The 14,047-nt window shown below is 36.4% G+C and overlaps 1 protein-coding gene across 2 annotated transcripts in view; it reads right to left on the bottom strand.

Moving 5' to 3' along the window:
• Nucleotides 1-774: 774 nt before the first annotated feature.
• The window catches only part of LOC129246917 (dual 3',5'-cyclic-AMP and -GMP phosphodiesterase 11), a 168,404-nt gene continuing 155,131 nt past the window's right edge, over nt 775-14,047 (bottom strand). Inside the window, exons 12-18 of one of the 2 annotated variants that reach the window (XM_054885659.1) lie at nt 8,331-8,417; nt 5,944-6,111; nt 5,447-5,574; nt 5,195-5,383; nt 2,958-3,177; nt 2,725-2,808; nt 775-2,649 (exon numbers count right to left, since the gene is read on the bottom strand). In XM_054885659.1, the coding sequence (XP_054741634.1) occupies nt 1,426-2,649; nt 2,725-2,808; nt 2,958-3,177; nt 5,195-5,383; nt 5,447-5,574; nt 5,944-6,111; nt 8,331-8,417 (2,100 nt within the window). In that variant the 3' untranslated portion in view covers nt 775-1,425. The remainder of the gene's footprint in view (nt 2,650-2,724; nt 2,809-2,957; nt 3,178-5,194; nt 5,384-5,446; nt 5,575-5,943; nt 6,112-8,330; nt 8,418-14,047) is intronic. The other variant, XM_054885660.1, reaches the window with a different exon arrangement.

Here is a 14,047-nt window from a genome sequence, read left to right as displayed (position 1 = left end):
TAATTTTGTTTAATAAATTAAAACTTTTTTTCATGATTTTTTTGGTTTTTATTTAAGGAGCGAAAGGAAAAATTTTGAAAATTTGCATACAAACAATTTTTTATTTATTTAATGAGCCAAACGATATTTTTTGGAAATTTCCAAACAGACAAATTTTATTAATTAAATTTTTTGACTATTTGTTTTTTAATTCATTACAATTTTTTTTAATTAAGAGCCATAAGAAAATGTTTGCAAATTTGCATGCAAAAAAATGTTTGTTTTATTTAATAAGACAAACGAAATTTTTTGGAAATTTGCAAAGGAAGAAAACTATTTTAATTAAAAAATTTATTAATTTTTTTTTAATTAATTGAAATGTTTCTTAATTATTTTTTTTTTTTATGTAATGAGTAAGAGGAAAATTTTTGAAAATTTTCAAATATTTTTTTTTTTTTTTCTTTTTAATTTAATGACCCAAACGATATTTTTTGGAAATTTCCAAATAAACAAATTTTATAATTAAAAAATTGACTAATTGTCTTTTAATTCATTAAAATTTTTTTTAATTATTTTTTTTTTAATAAATGAGCCAAAAGAAAATTTGCATGCAAAAAAAAAATTTGTTTTGTTTAATAAGACAAGCGAAATTTTTTGGAAATTTGAAAAGTAAGAAAAATATTTTAGCTAAAAATTTAATTAATTTGTTTTTTAATTAATTGAAATTTTTCTTAATAATTTTTTTTTATTTAATGAGTCAGAGAAAATTTGTGAAAATTTGCAAACATTTTTTTTCTGAATTTAATGAGCCAAACGAAATACCTAGGAAATTTGCAAGCAAATTAATTAAAAAATTTAATTTATTATGCTTTTTAATTAATTAAAATTTTTTTAATGAAATTGAATTTTTTTAATGAACAATTTTTTTAGTTCAATGAGCTATCACCAAAATTCGCTTAGCAACACACGCCAATGCCTTTCTATTAAACTGCTTTATTAGGTGTTTTAAGCAAATATATTCCGTATTTTGAAATAATTAGCACTGCACCGAAAGCTTTCGCTAATTTTAGTGTTTACAGAGGAGCAAAAGGGTTTCTATCTCTTCTATGCATTACAGATTATGCGAGAACTATTAATTATTTTACATACAACATTTTTGCTACGTTAAATACATTTAACGGTATTTAGCCATTAACAGACTCACTACACACTGCACTAATACATATGTACATAGCAACAGCTCTTACCAAACGAAATTTGTGTTTTGCTTCGATCAGCGAAACTGTGCACTGATCGGCGCGCCTACAAACACACTTTCCTTTCGCATTTAGAGCTACGAATATACATATCTACACATATGCCCGCCTATACAAGTACTCCATACATACTAGGTATCTATGATATACGAAATCGAAACTTCTTAAACTTTCGCTAAGACTACACTCTTCATTTATCACATGCGCTTGTCGCCGTCGTCGTCGCCGTCCCTGTCGTCGCTGCTGTTACTGTGGGCAGCCCCACAGGCACATCACTGGCGGCGAAATAGGTGACGTGTCCATTTGGGGTGAAGGCGATACCGTTCGGTGTGCCACTGACCGCATTTGCATGGAGCAGAGCTTCACCGGCGCCATTGCCGCCAATGGCCAGGTATTGCAGACTATCAATATTACCCAGCTTACCGACTATTTTTGGTATTCTATCACTTTCGGCGCCGCTCGAAGTATTGCCGGTACCGATGGCACCGCCATTGCCGCTATGCAGTGCATGTTGGTTGTTGTGGTGGTGATGATGGTGTTGGTGGCTATGATGCCGATGATGGTGGTGGGTGTGGTGGTGATGATGATGATGATGATTCTGTTGCTGCTGCAGTGGTTGACTTAGGCTATTGCTGTGATTTTGTTGCCCACAATTTGATGCATTGGTCATGCCACAACCGCTCATTGAGGGCGCACTCCGGCTGTAGTAGCCACAACTGCCGCCATTTTGTGTTTGCGTATTCAATTGCTGCTGCAGCTCTTTGGGGCACTTGAGCGAGGAGGTCTTCCGCATTGTACTGTTGCAGCGCATGTAATCACAATTGCGACAGCTCGTTCGCGACGACTTCAGCGTTCGCTGATTCAGATTATTCAAATTTGCTGCTATTAGTTTGGCTTGCGCCATCTTAGCCGGTGAGGTGGGTATGCTGTCGTCTTCGCCTGTGGGCGGTGGCGTGCTCAACCTACTCGAACCGGACGAAAAGCAACCATTGGAATGACGTGACGCCTCTACATCCGAATCGTCATCATCCGCTTCAATGCCTGCCTCCTCCTCCTCCGCGCACAACTGTTCATCGTCTTCGTCATTATCATCGTTCTCATTGTTGATTTGGCTACTGGCTTCCTGATTTTTACCATCACTTTGTTCATCTATCTCACATTCTGCGCCTGTTGATATGCCATCATCGGCATTGCTATCACAATTCGCAACGACTGTCGTGCCGATTTCATCGGTCAAGTCACTGCGTCCATCTGAAATGCAACCATTCTGATTTGCCGTCTCCGCGCAACCATTGGTGGTGCTTGAACTTTTCTCTTTCTTTTGTACTTGTTGTGCCAGCTCGATCCAATGCTCGCGATTATCGCGCACACCTTCGACCAGCGGTTCCAGTTTGTCGGAGAGATTTGCAAAAGCCTGTATGAAGGGATGCAAGAGAGATGGCTGGTTAGACACTGCTGCGTAAAAGGAGGTTAAATAGCCGGCACTTACCTCGTAGATTGGCAAGCAAATAGACTCAATAAAGTTAACTTGCATCATTGGCAATTCGTCCTCCTTCTCGCGGTTCATGATATCCTGCAAGTGAAAATGGCAAGCATTACAGCAAAATGAAAGCAAGAAGGGGCAAAAGTCTATCTAAGACACATTTTTTAATTATCGAGTGCAGTTTTCTTAGCAAACTTACAGCTAATAAATAATAAAAACAACAACGTGCGCATACTTACAATGGGCATAATATTTAGTTCCTGCTTCTCCATATCGCCCTGTTCGAAGAACTCCGAACTCACCAAATCGGCCACACGCTTCTCAATATCCCATGGCTTGGTAATGGCCGATAAATCACAGACAGTCATGCTCATAGCACGCAACAGGGCACGCGGCTCTTCATCCTCCCAATAGCTGAGCGGTTGTTCCTGCACGGATTGCAGAAATGGGCCACGTTTTCTAAAAAACACAAATAATGATTAAAATTAAATGAGTAAAACTAAATTAGTATCAGATGTCTATTTCAATATGAGGTAATATAATATTAAAGTTCAAAGGTACTCGTATCGGTAGTTCCTGCTGTGCGATCTGAATGTCCGGACGGATGATTGGTGTTGGCGGTAGGACGACTTTAAGTAGCTGTCTTGGGCTACTTTCACCATCTTGGAGCAACAAAGCTGTTCCTCCGTCTCCTTCCTATGTGCAATGGGTTTTCTAGGGTCCACAGGTAATGCAGGCTTGGCTTTCTTTGGCTTAAGTCTCATCTTACCAAAACCATAATTTGGCTAGTAGGCCCGCTGCCGAATTAAGTCGACGGATAGCTGATGAACGGCAATAGTTATTTCCATCAATGCCAATTTGTGAGCTCTATTAAGAAGTCTCCAGCCTACCGTACTCAGATCTTCATGGACTCAGATCAAGGCGAGGGTATCTTCGTTAGAGTAACATACCTATCCGGGAAGTATTCCATAATGTCTTTCCCTTGCAGAGTTTATAAAATTACCTCAGAATCATAAAAGTATTATGTTAGAGAGGGATTATTCCCAAAGTTTACCCTCTGTCCACATACTTCCGTTAAGAAAAAGGATGATAGATTACCAGATTTGGCTAATCTGCTATGGTGAAGAACACAATAGTGCGAGCAGCTTCGCTAGCCACGCCACCCGGTATTCACACACTCGTCCAATCAGTCGTTGCTCGGATGACAATGAAGCAACATGGGTGAAGACGGTTTTTTCACATATCACCAACACTATCTCAGTGTTTTTCGTAAAGAAACCGCTGTCATCACCCCAATGACGTCAGCCAGTAAGCTGATTATTTCAAATTTGGTGAGAGCCATTTAAAACTGTGATATTGGCCACATCTTTTGAATTTTTCCCCTATGAGTTAGGAATCGAATTTTTTACGCCTCATACGCTTGCTAATAAATATATTTGAGAATATCAGTACGAAATTACAGAATTCAAATCTCTATGTAGTTACAAAGCCAAAAGCAAACGAGCGTTTGGTAGTTACGGTGCTTAAAAAATATTGAAGTTCGTTTTCTGGAATTTTTTTTTTTTTTTTATTTAAAAATTGGAAAAGTAATGAATTACAATCACAATGAATTAAAAAGCATTAGCGGCTTGGCATCAGCTTTTATTTTTATTTTTACGATTTCTTTGAGCTGGCGGCGTAATTAAAAAAAAAATAGAGTAGACATTTCGCAGCGAATCATAGCTTCTTATCTTTGGTACTAAAGTCACTTATATTCGGAATAAAACAAAGTTGTTGAAAAAATGGTTGAACGATTTCTATATCAAGTCCAAGTAAACAGATTTTTCCTTTCTAACTTCCAAAAAGTAGCAATTTTTAGGTATTTTCTGTTTTTTAGTTCCACGTCGAAGTAAACCCTTTTTAAAGCACATTTTTCTTTCCTACTTCTAAAGAGTATAAATTTTTTAACTTTTCTGTTTTTTAGTTCATTCAAAACGAAAAGTCATAACATTAAAACTCTATTCCCTATTTTTGTTTTATTTTTTTTTTGTTTTTTGTTTCAGAAACAAACTTCGAGCTGGAACTTTCACACCATTGAGATGCGACGTTTTCAAGTTTCCATACCAACCAAATGTTATGAGACATTTTAACTGAAAATCTAATTTTGTGGCTTTCAAACACAGGATGGCGCAAAATTAGTCACCCCATCGGAAGATTAGGGTTAATCATTGTTTGACACTTTTGAACGAGACAACTGCAGTATACAAACAGACAAGCGATGGAGCCCGTAAAAGTCGGAATAAAAATTTTCATCACTCAAAATACTTATTTTTTGTTTAGTAAAAAAGTTATTCAAAACCCAATTGGATGATTTTTTTCCTAACAAAAATCTAGACGAAAGAGACCTCCTAAAGCAGGCTATTCCTTTAAGTTCGATCAAAATTCAGTCTTTTACTAGAACCACACAAAATTTCACCACGATTTTAATTTTACTCACCTAAAATACACCGCCAAATCCGTCGACAATATGGCATCTTCCAATACCCGTATAACGCGACAATAATCATCGGATGACAAATTTGCCAGAATCTGATTGCCGGGACTATTTAAAATCATCAAACACTGATCGAAATGATGATGTTCCATGGTGGAGGTCGAATACAGTTGAGCCAAAGGTGAGGAGGCTCTACAAAAATATAAAAGCACTGTTATGATGTTTGCCTTGAATAACTCATATAGCAAAATTTACTTAATCTGGAAGGAGTTATTAGTCCCCCGATGATCCAAATCGTGACACAAACAGCCAATGATCAGCGCCAAGCATTCGATTTCGCCGAATATCTTCCACCACTGCGTCGCCTGCCCATTATGGGAAATCTTTGATTAATTAATCAAAAGCAAAAATAAAATATGGCAATTCAGACTCAAAATTGTACAAAAAAAAAAAACTGAATAGAAGCAACAAAGAATTAGAGTTGAAAAGAAGGGAGGAAAGTAGTGTTGCATGCATTTGGATTAGCCTGGAAACTTTAAGCAGGTAAATGTGATTTTTAGCAAATATTGATTTTGTACATATAAAAATCATTAAAAGAATCATAGTTTAAAAAAAAAATTAAAGTTAAAGTGAAAGTAAAGTAAAAGAAACTGAATAAGAAAGTAAATAAAAAATCTGTCAAATACCAAATTATTGCCAATTGTGTGTATACTCTTATGCGTAGCAAAGGATTTTCAATGCATCTTACATACCGTTAGTATGGCGAACATCATTTGTGCCACGTTGAAGGCGTGTCGCCAATTATGATAAGTAACATTGCGATAATTTTTCTTTACGCTCAGCAGCCAACGGCAAAGCACCTCGTAGTCGATGTGGAAACGTTCGACAAAGTCCAGATCGAGGAACATGCGGAGACAGGCCTAAGAGAGAGAGAGAGAGAAAATTAGTACACGTAAGTTTGAAAAATATGTACATCTGTGATCTCAAGCAGTAACCATTTAAGTAGACAAGTAAGTAAGATAGAACTGAGTTGTGTAAGCAAACCGAGTTCTGATAGTCAAAGTATTGAGGTCTTCATCAATACTTTTTAAAAAGTATATAATAAAATATGGTGTCAAATACTTTAACTTCTTTACTTTCATACTTATAGTTTCAATTTACCCTAACGACTACTAACTAAAATACCCATATGGAATGAGATATTCTCAAATTTGTTCGCAAGACGGAAAATTTATTGAAAGAGTTCGGCTTTCAACTAATTCCCAGCCTGAGGCACAGAACATCCAACTTAGATTAGTATGAAATGGTTGCCCATGGAGAGGGCGCACTTGGCCGAAAATAAAAAAAAAATCGTCCTTTCTGATACCATTGTAACGGAAATAAGAAGGCTGGGAAGAAAGGAAGCAGGAGGAGGGGGGATGTGTATTTGGTGATTTGCGGTGGTGTAAGCCGCTTCGTACTACTGTTGAAATTCGTCAGGTTTTTAATACCAAAGCCTGTTATATCAACAGGTTTAGCAAAGAAATGGGAGCCAAGGTACTTAAATCTTAGCCTTCCGAAAGCAGGGTAGTTAAGAAGAAATTTCGGAGATGATTCCTCCTCATCCTCCATGCAACTGACGCAAAAAGGACTCGAAGTAATGCCGAATCGAATCGCATAGTATGTATACCATGCTGTCAATGTCCTAGAAGGGCACCCACAAAATTCGAGAGCTGAAATTTTGTTATCTTCTGAAGATTCCTCGATAGACTCCGATCCACTCGGGGTTAGAAAGATTTCTTACTTTACTTGCCCAGCTTTCGCGAAGTTGACACGAAGCCCACCTCTCCAGAAGCAGACCGCAGGTAGTGAACGGGATCCCAATCTTCTCGTTTAGTGGAGTAACTACCTCACAGGTCCCCTATCCACCCAGCTCGTCTGCCTCACAGTTTCCTGCAATGTCGCTATGACCAGGGGAAATCTAGATTAAATAGAACCCGACACTGCTGCCCTGAATGTTGTTTTTCACTTTTAACGACTTTTGCGTTATTTCCAATGCAGCTCAAAATGCAATCAAGGAGGTTAGCCTCTGGAGGCAATTTCTCAAGGGGCATAGTCGCATTTTTAGGCACTTAACACCGCATTTCACAGAACTTGGTAGAAATCTCTCCATCAGAAAACTGGAGTTTGAGGCTCGCGCCAAGGCAATCTTTCAATGTAGGCACCGGTACCTCTGACTTCACTGAGGGCTACAAGATGGAATCAGAAGTCAGCGCATGGGTTTTACCCTAAACTAGACAATTTATTTACTTCCTTAAAACTGCTGAATAGTGCTAGTGTTTTTCAGGTAGAAGTCTCTGCTTAGGGAAGGCAGGATTGAGGGAGATATTAACATTTTCTCGATAGTCAAGTCGCGATCAAGAGACTGACGACGCTATGGTGCAGAACCAAACTCGTCAACTCCTATAAGGAAGGGATCAAATATCTTTGGCGGGCAGGTAAAATTTCACTAATATGGGTTCCAGGACATAGAAACATAGAGGGAAGTGAAATTACTGATTGGCTTGCGAGAAAACGGGCTGAATAGGTCTCAGAGCTCTCCGTTTCGGTCATCGCTATCCCCCTGAATATTGTTAAAGGGAATTATTTCTTAGAAAAGCGCAGACAAGATGAAGTTTCATTTCTTCATGTGCTATTGTGAAAATCCTTTGTCCTCAGTACAATCTACGGAGGACTTCCAAAGTCCTTTGGACTTTTCGCGATTACATTTCCAAGCTCGTAGCTGTGTTTACCGATCACTGGACTATCGGCGCACACGCGGAAAAGCTAGGGTTACCATTTAACCCCCATTGCAGAAGCTGTGGTGATCTTTCATAGAAAGAGACTGTTGCGATTAAGGTCACTGGGTATTTCTTTCTTTGGCAACCTGGGCCAGTGCGCTAACCCAAATCCCGCCAAACTTCCCCATTATATCAACAGATCTGGCTGGCTTTAGATATCTGTCTGTTGGAGGTTTCAAAATGGTATCACTTACCTACCTACGTGTAGAGGTAACATGTTTTTCGACTTAGCTGTTTATTGCATGTGACCACGAATATATAAATATTTGTAAAGTGATTCTTAATATTTTTCTAAACTGCAGAAGTTGTAAAGTTCTTACCTTCAACGTATCATCATCTTCAAAATGTATGTCATCGAAACGGAAATCATGTAGCCGGAAATGGGCAGCAGATGGAACCCGCAATCGCTGGAAAAATATAAAATGATGAGATCAAAATTAATGAAAGTCATTACACAGTTTGATAGAACTTGCGTCCGAAAAAGATGATATGTTTGTAAAACTAGGGGCAATAGTGATTTTTTTTTTGTTGAGACTTTTGAATTGTCAATTCCTTAGTTTACCAAGGCATATTGAGCAGGTAGTAGCAGATCATTTGGTCTTTAATTTTTAATTTAGTTTCTAAATAATCAAACTTGGCTTAACCCAATAGAAGTCACCCCACTCAACTGAGTACATCCACATCTCTAAGTGTGAATTGTAAATTTTAAATAATTGGCGGTAGTGTTCATGTTTTTTATCTTCTTTGCTTCCAAATCCTTCTCAACTTTTTCTACTTCCAATTTAAGGTCTTCCTTCTTTTTTTTATTTTATTATCTTTTTTGCGTTTTTCGAAGGCGACAGAAAGAGAGGTTGGCCGAGAAAACGATGGAGAGATTACATTGAAGACAACTTTGGAGCTATGGGCATATCTCATTTCAAAGTAAAAGCTGGTGACCGAGTGACGTGGAGACGAATTGTTACGGAAGCAATGGTTTACCCCGCACTGTGGTACTATGGAGATGATGATGACATTCTTATTTTTTATATTATCATTATTCTGTTCTATGCTACAGATAAATTCTTCGTGGGTGCTGTGATTTTTTTATATCAAAACATCAGTTGAAGTTGTGAGCAGGTGCGCATACTAGTTTTGAAATATTATAATGACTGTACAGTAATTTGTTGTCCCATTCAAACACTAAATCAAATATAACAAATTTACTTAAAAACTGAAATATAATCAATCAAATAGTTATAATAACAACCAAATTGCCGCCATATAAATCTTGTTGTACTCAGTTGAGTACAGTGACAAGTGACATAAATAAAATAACTATTTTGATCTGCAGTTTCTCATTAATAAGCAAACAACCATTGTCGGCTAAAAATAGCTACAAAAGATTCCAAGAAGCTATTGACGACATCATCTGTCATACCACCTGATCCAAGTGAATTGACCGATTAAGAAGAATCGCTATTCCTGATAAAAAGTGGTGGCGGGTATTATTCATGGGCATATTTATCGCTGTTTCCTGGCATTTACATGTGACGAGTAATAATGCAACCAGATATCATCTCATGTTCCGACGTCATGGCGAACGATATTTTCTATGTACGTCACATCATCATCATCATAAAAGCTTCCTTCATTTATAAGGCGTAAATCTGCTCATAATAAGAAAGTTGAAGGTATTTTTTTTCCTATGTACGTCGCAGTGTACAAAAAAAATCGTGCCCGTCTGATTCGGTGGTTCCAAGCCTACCTCAAGATAGAATTAGACACTTTTTCTTCTTTTTTCTTAGCATGACAGTCCTGAAAACAGTTGTGGTGTGTCCTTTGTCCTAGACGGTATCTTTCTTATATCATCTTTGACATTTTTCAAATAGTCAGATATATAATTTTATAGACGGAACATAAATTAAAATTATTTAAAAATGGCCGATCTTTATGAACAAACATATCGCATAAGTTGCTGAACAACCTTAACCCAAACTAAATTAACTACTAACGAAATTAGTCCAGAACTTTCTTCCTTTGTTAAACTGATGACGGATGCTTTTAATATTTTCTTGAAAAAGGTCTTCATCAATAGAGAATGATGTTAGTATGCAAAAAGAGAATCCCACTTTTGATTACCTACTAATCAAATCAATATTGGGGGGCCTAATTGAGTCATTCCAAATGCCTTGTTCAACAAGCAATCCCATTTTTCATTTAACCATTAAAATGAACTCGCAATATATCGTCCCGATTCGCAGCTTAGTATTCATTTGAATGGTAAATTTTTGTGAGCCTCTGAAAGTGTCCTTTTTGTATGTGAAATGGTTATGCTTCAGAAAATTATTACTCGAATTTTCATAGCATATTTTCATATTCATATTTTACTTAAACTTTGCCTGCCTTTAACTCCAATTTAATTAATGAGAGTGCGAGTAAGTACGTAATTTATGTTTTCAGGAAGTTTCGCGTCGAGACATTCTGCGCCTTCCACGTCAATTTCAGCGAAGCGTAGTTCAAATAAATTAATTTCCAACAAGTTAATAACCTATTAGGTGTGTGCTTAGAAGCCTCACAGAGCGTACAGCTGTTGCTATTACGGTAATATGCAATATATAATATATAAGTAGAAAGGGTACTGCAAGTGCACGTTTATTTTCTGAATTTAAATTAAATTCAAATTTTGAATGGAAATTTATTATCTGTTTACTGAAATTTTTAGGGGTGAGTTAACAACTTATAAATGATAAATTATGGTATGTCTTGGAAGTATCTTCCAAAAGTGAAATGTTCGATGACTTTTAGGCATAACTGGGACTTTATCTCGGCAATTATATATTTCAATAATATGCCAAAAATATACTTTTACTTGCTTCGCGTGCATTTAAAAAAAATTATCATTCAATTAGTCTCATTAAAAATAGTCCACGGGCTTTATATATCGTGAAACTGCAGAATATCGTGAAAATATTCTTGCATGGAAGATTGAATTTTCGGAGTTTCGTTCGTAATACATTGATTGCTTCGTTAGCTGCACGTGCAGTTCGCATAGTTTTGTTGAAAAAACATTTCATGAATATTCATAAATATAAAAAAATAGTTGATATTATATCTGGGTGATGAAATCTGTTGACATTGGGCCCTTTTTCAGCAGTATTTACGAACAGAAATATAAAAAAAATTAGAGAAGTCTACGATTAGTAGCCTACAAACTCCCCCTATTGCAAATACTTCTGTCTGGAAGTATTAGGAAGACGCACAGATTTTTCAATTCTATGAGAATATCATCTGTTTAGAGTTCATTGTAGGGTACCAACAGCTGGTTTGTGAGAGCTGAGGGTAGGAGGTTGTAGCTCATAAAAATACAATTATTTTTTGAAAATTTTCGAAAATTGTTTTTAGATCAACTGCAGAGTATTTTGGCCAAACACCACCAGTAACGACGCACTGTGGAGATTAACGGACGAGGAACCCATTCTTAGGCAAATCAAATGGCGATAGATAGATAACATACTGAGAAAACCACCAGATAGCATCACGAGGATGGCACTTGACTGCAACCCGCAAAGGAGCAGAGGTCGCGGTCGACCAAAAAACACTTAGAAAAGGTCTATGCTGCACGAATTAGCAGATGCCAACGTCTCATGGGACGGTGCAAAAACAGCAGCACAGAATCGTGTACGATGGAAGAGTCTTATCGAGGCCCTATGCTTCCGAGAGGAGTAAACAAGGCAAAAAATGAAAACAAGAAAAAACAAATTCAAAAAATTACAAATGCTAAAAAAACAAATATATGTACATGTGTACCTATGTATAAAAATGTACTGCCATCATCACACTGTTGAAAAAAGAAACTCTTTGGAAGACCCTCTACTATACGAGTATATGCCGCCCATTCCAGGCACCTTGTGCTCACTATCTTCTCCTTGTAGACACTTAATGGAAATTATAATTACCTACGCATTTTGATAAAACAAACACACAACTACAGTCATACTTATACTCGTACATACTTGTATTTGTATGCCTTTTTTGCTATTTGGTTTTTGCTTACTGCGCAACAAGCACTTCGGCACATAAAATGTAATAAGGATAATATAATATGAAAATGGGTCATTTTGGTTTTTGCATTACTTTAATGATTTTATGTCCTTATTTAGGTATATATCAAAATGGATTTGTGTGTGCGTGTGAAGTTTATTTGAACTGCTGGCATTTAAGGTGAACTTGTCAGGCGCAAACCACAAAATACCAACAAAGCAAATGTATTAGAAGATACAAATATAAACACAGTTGAAATATGTCGTCAAGGGTAAATGTGACAACAATAAAATGATATTTAGGGAGGGTGGGTATACCGAGTAAGTGTTGCAGAGAAGGCAGCTCTGGATAACATTCACGTTATTTGTAGCAGATGAGCTGCTTATAAAAATGAGCAGAGCTTGACGCATAAAAACGCCTCCCTGTAGGAAAAAACGTAACCAGTGCGAGAATTTTGATTTAGAAATAATGTAATTTTCTCAATTGACAACCACTTTGCTACTCATATAGCACACGTATAAGCATGTTTTATAAGAATTTAATAGTGCCAAAGTGGAAGAGTAAAGGTAAAAGCTCGTCATTCTCGTAAATTCAGTAACAGTCTTATGAGTCGACCACTAATGGTTTGAGTCGTAATGTAGAGGGAAATAATATCTTAAGCTTTTATTTCTAAAGTATTTGTATAATTTTTCTGATGCCATACATTTTGTTCGGCACTAGCTGCTGTGGAGCGTATTAGACCTTTTTTACCTCAGGAGGCAATAAATACTCGGCAATAATTTTCAATTCCACTGCGGAAAGTATTAGATACAACATGTTCACATCACAATACTCGCAGGTACTTCAAAAAAACTTGGAATAAGCAAAAGAATAGTACACCGAATTTCAGAAAGTGTGAAACATATTTCAGAAAATAAGATATATTTTGTACACCTACGTACTTAACACTAGATTGACGAATGTTGATTATAAACCTATTTGTACTGAAGGGAAACAGTGGCAACCAAACTCAAAGAAATGGTTTATTACTAAAACCTTCATGGAAAACCTTTTCTGACATATAAATTTGTCAATTGCTTCTGAGGCGATGCTCATAAATTGTACGTTTCTTCTCAATTAAAAATCAATATGCTAGCAAACTTTTACCGGCAAGTCGAATGCATGTTGCTGGCGAAATTTCACGGCTATGAAGTTAATACTAGCCCTTAGAAAGAGTAAGGTTTTGGAATTATAAATAAGAAATGTTATCGCATAGATATCACTCACAACCACACACACAACAATAGATGTCGATTGTCACAAAAAAAATCAAAACAAAAATCAAAATTTGCTTTAATAATAAAATTTCAATAACAAAATGGCGGGTCTATCTCACTAATCACGTCAGGAAATTGAATTTTGAGGCTGTATCCTTAAATTCGATTCGATTCCGTCCGTAGAGACTCTAAGTTTAGCAAATCCTCCAAAAAATTATCCAATTGTGATAAATCGCATGATCGAAATGGCAATTTAACAGCTAAATTTTAATTTATAATAAATTAATTTTTTCGGTGGTTGTGTGGCCTGCGACACCGTATTGTTGCAACCATATGTCAGTAATATTCATATCATTAATAATAGATCAAAATTCAGTTGTTAACACTTCAAGCCGAATTTTCAAAAAAAAATTACCCCGTCATGCATCCAGACCACATCTAATATTCCAACTTGAATTACTTGGTTGAACACGTATTGGTGTACTGATAGTGTCGACTCAAAAAAAAAATTTTTTTTTAATAATCTGCGGTACAAAGTACCTTATAGACTATACAAAAAATGTAAAGAAAAACAATCCAAATTTGCCAACTAAAATATTACCAATCAATATAAATACAATATTAAGCAACTAAATCTAATTTTTTATAAAATTAGATAAATCGAAACCATGCAAGCTGGAATTGGATAATGAATTATACACTCAAAATGCACGAGCAATAGTTGGATTACTCGAAAATTCAGTCAAAAAGTCTTCCTCATA

Source organism: Anastrepha obliqua, chromosome 5 (genome assembly GCF_027943255.1).
Source record: "Anastrepha obliqua isolate idAnaObli1 chromosome 5, idAnaObli1_1.0, whole genome shotgun sequence".
Taxonomy (NCBI): domain Eukaryota; kingdom Metazoa; phylum Arthropoda; class Insecta; order Diptera; family Tephritidae; genus Anastrepha; species Anastrepha obliqua.
Note: the sequence above shows the minus strand (reverse complement) of the source record. Positions and strands in the feature narration are given on the sequence as shown.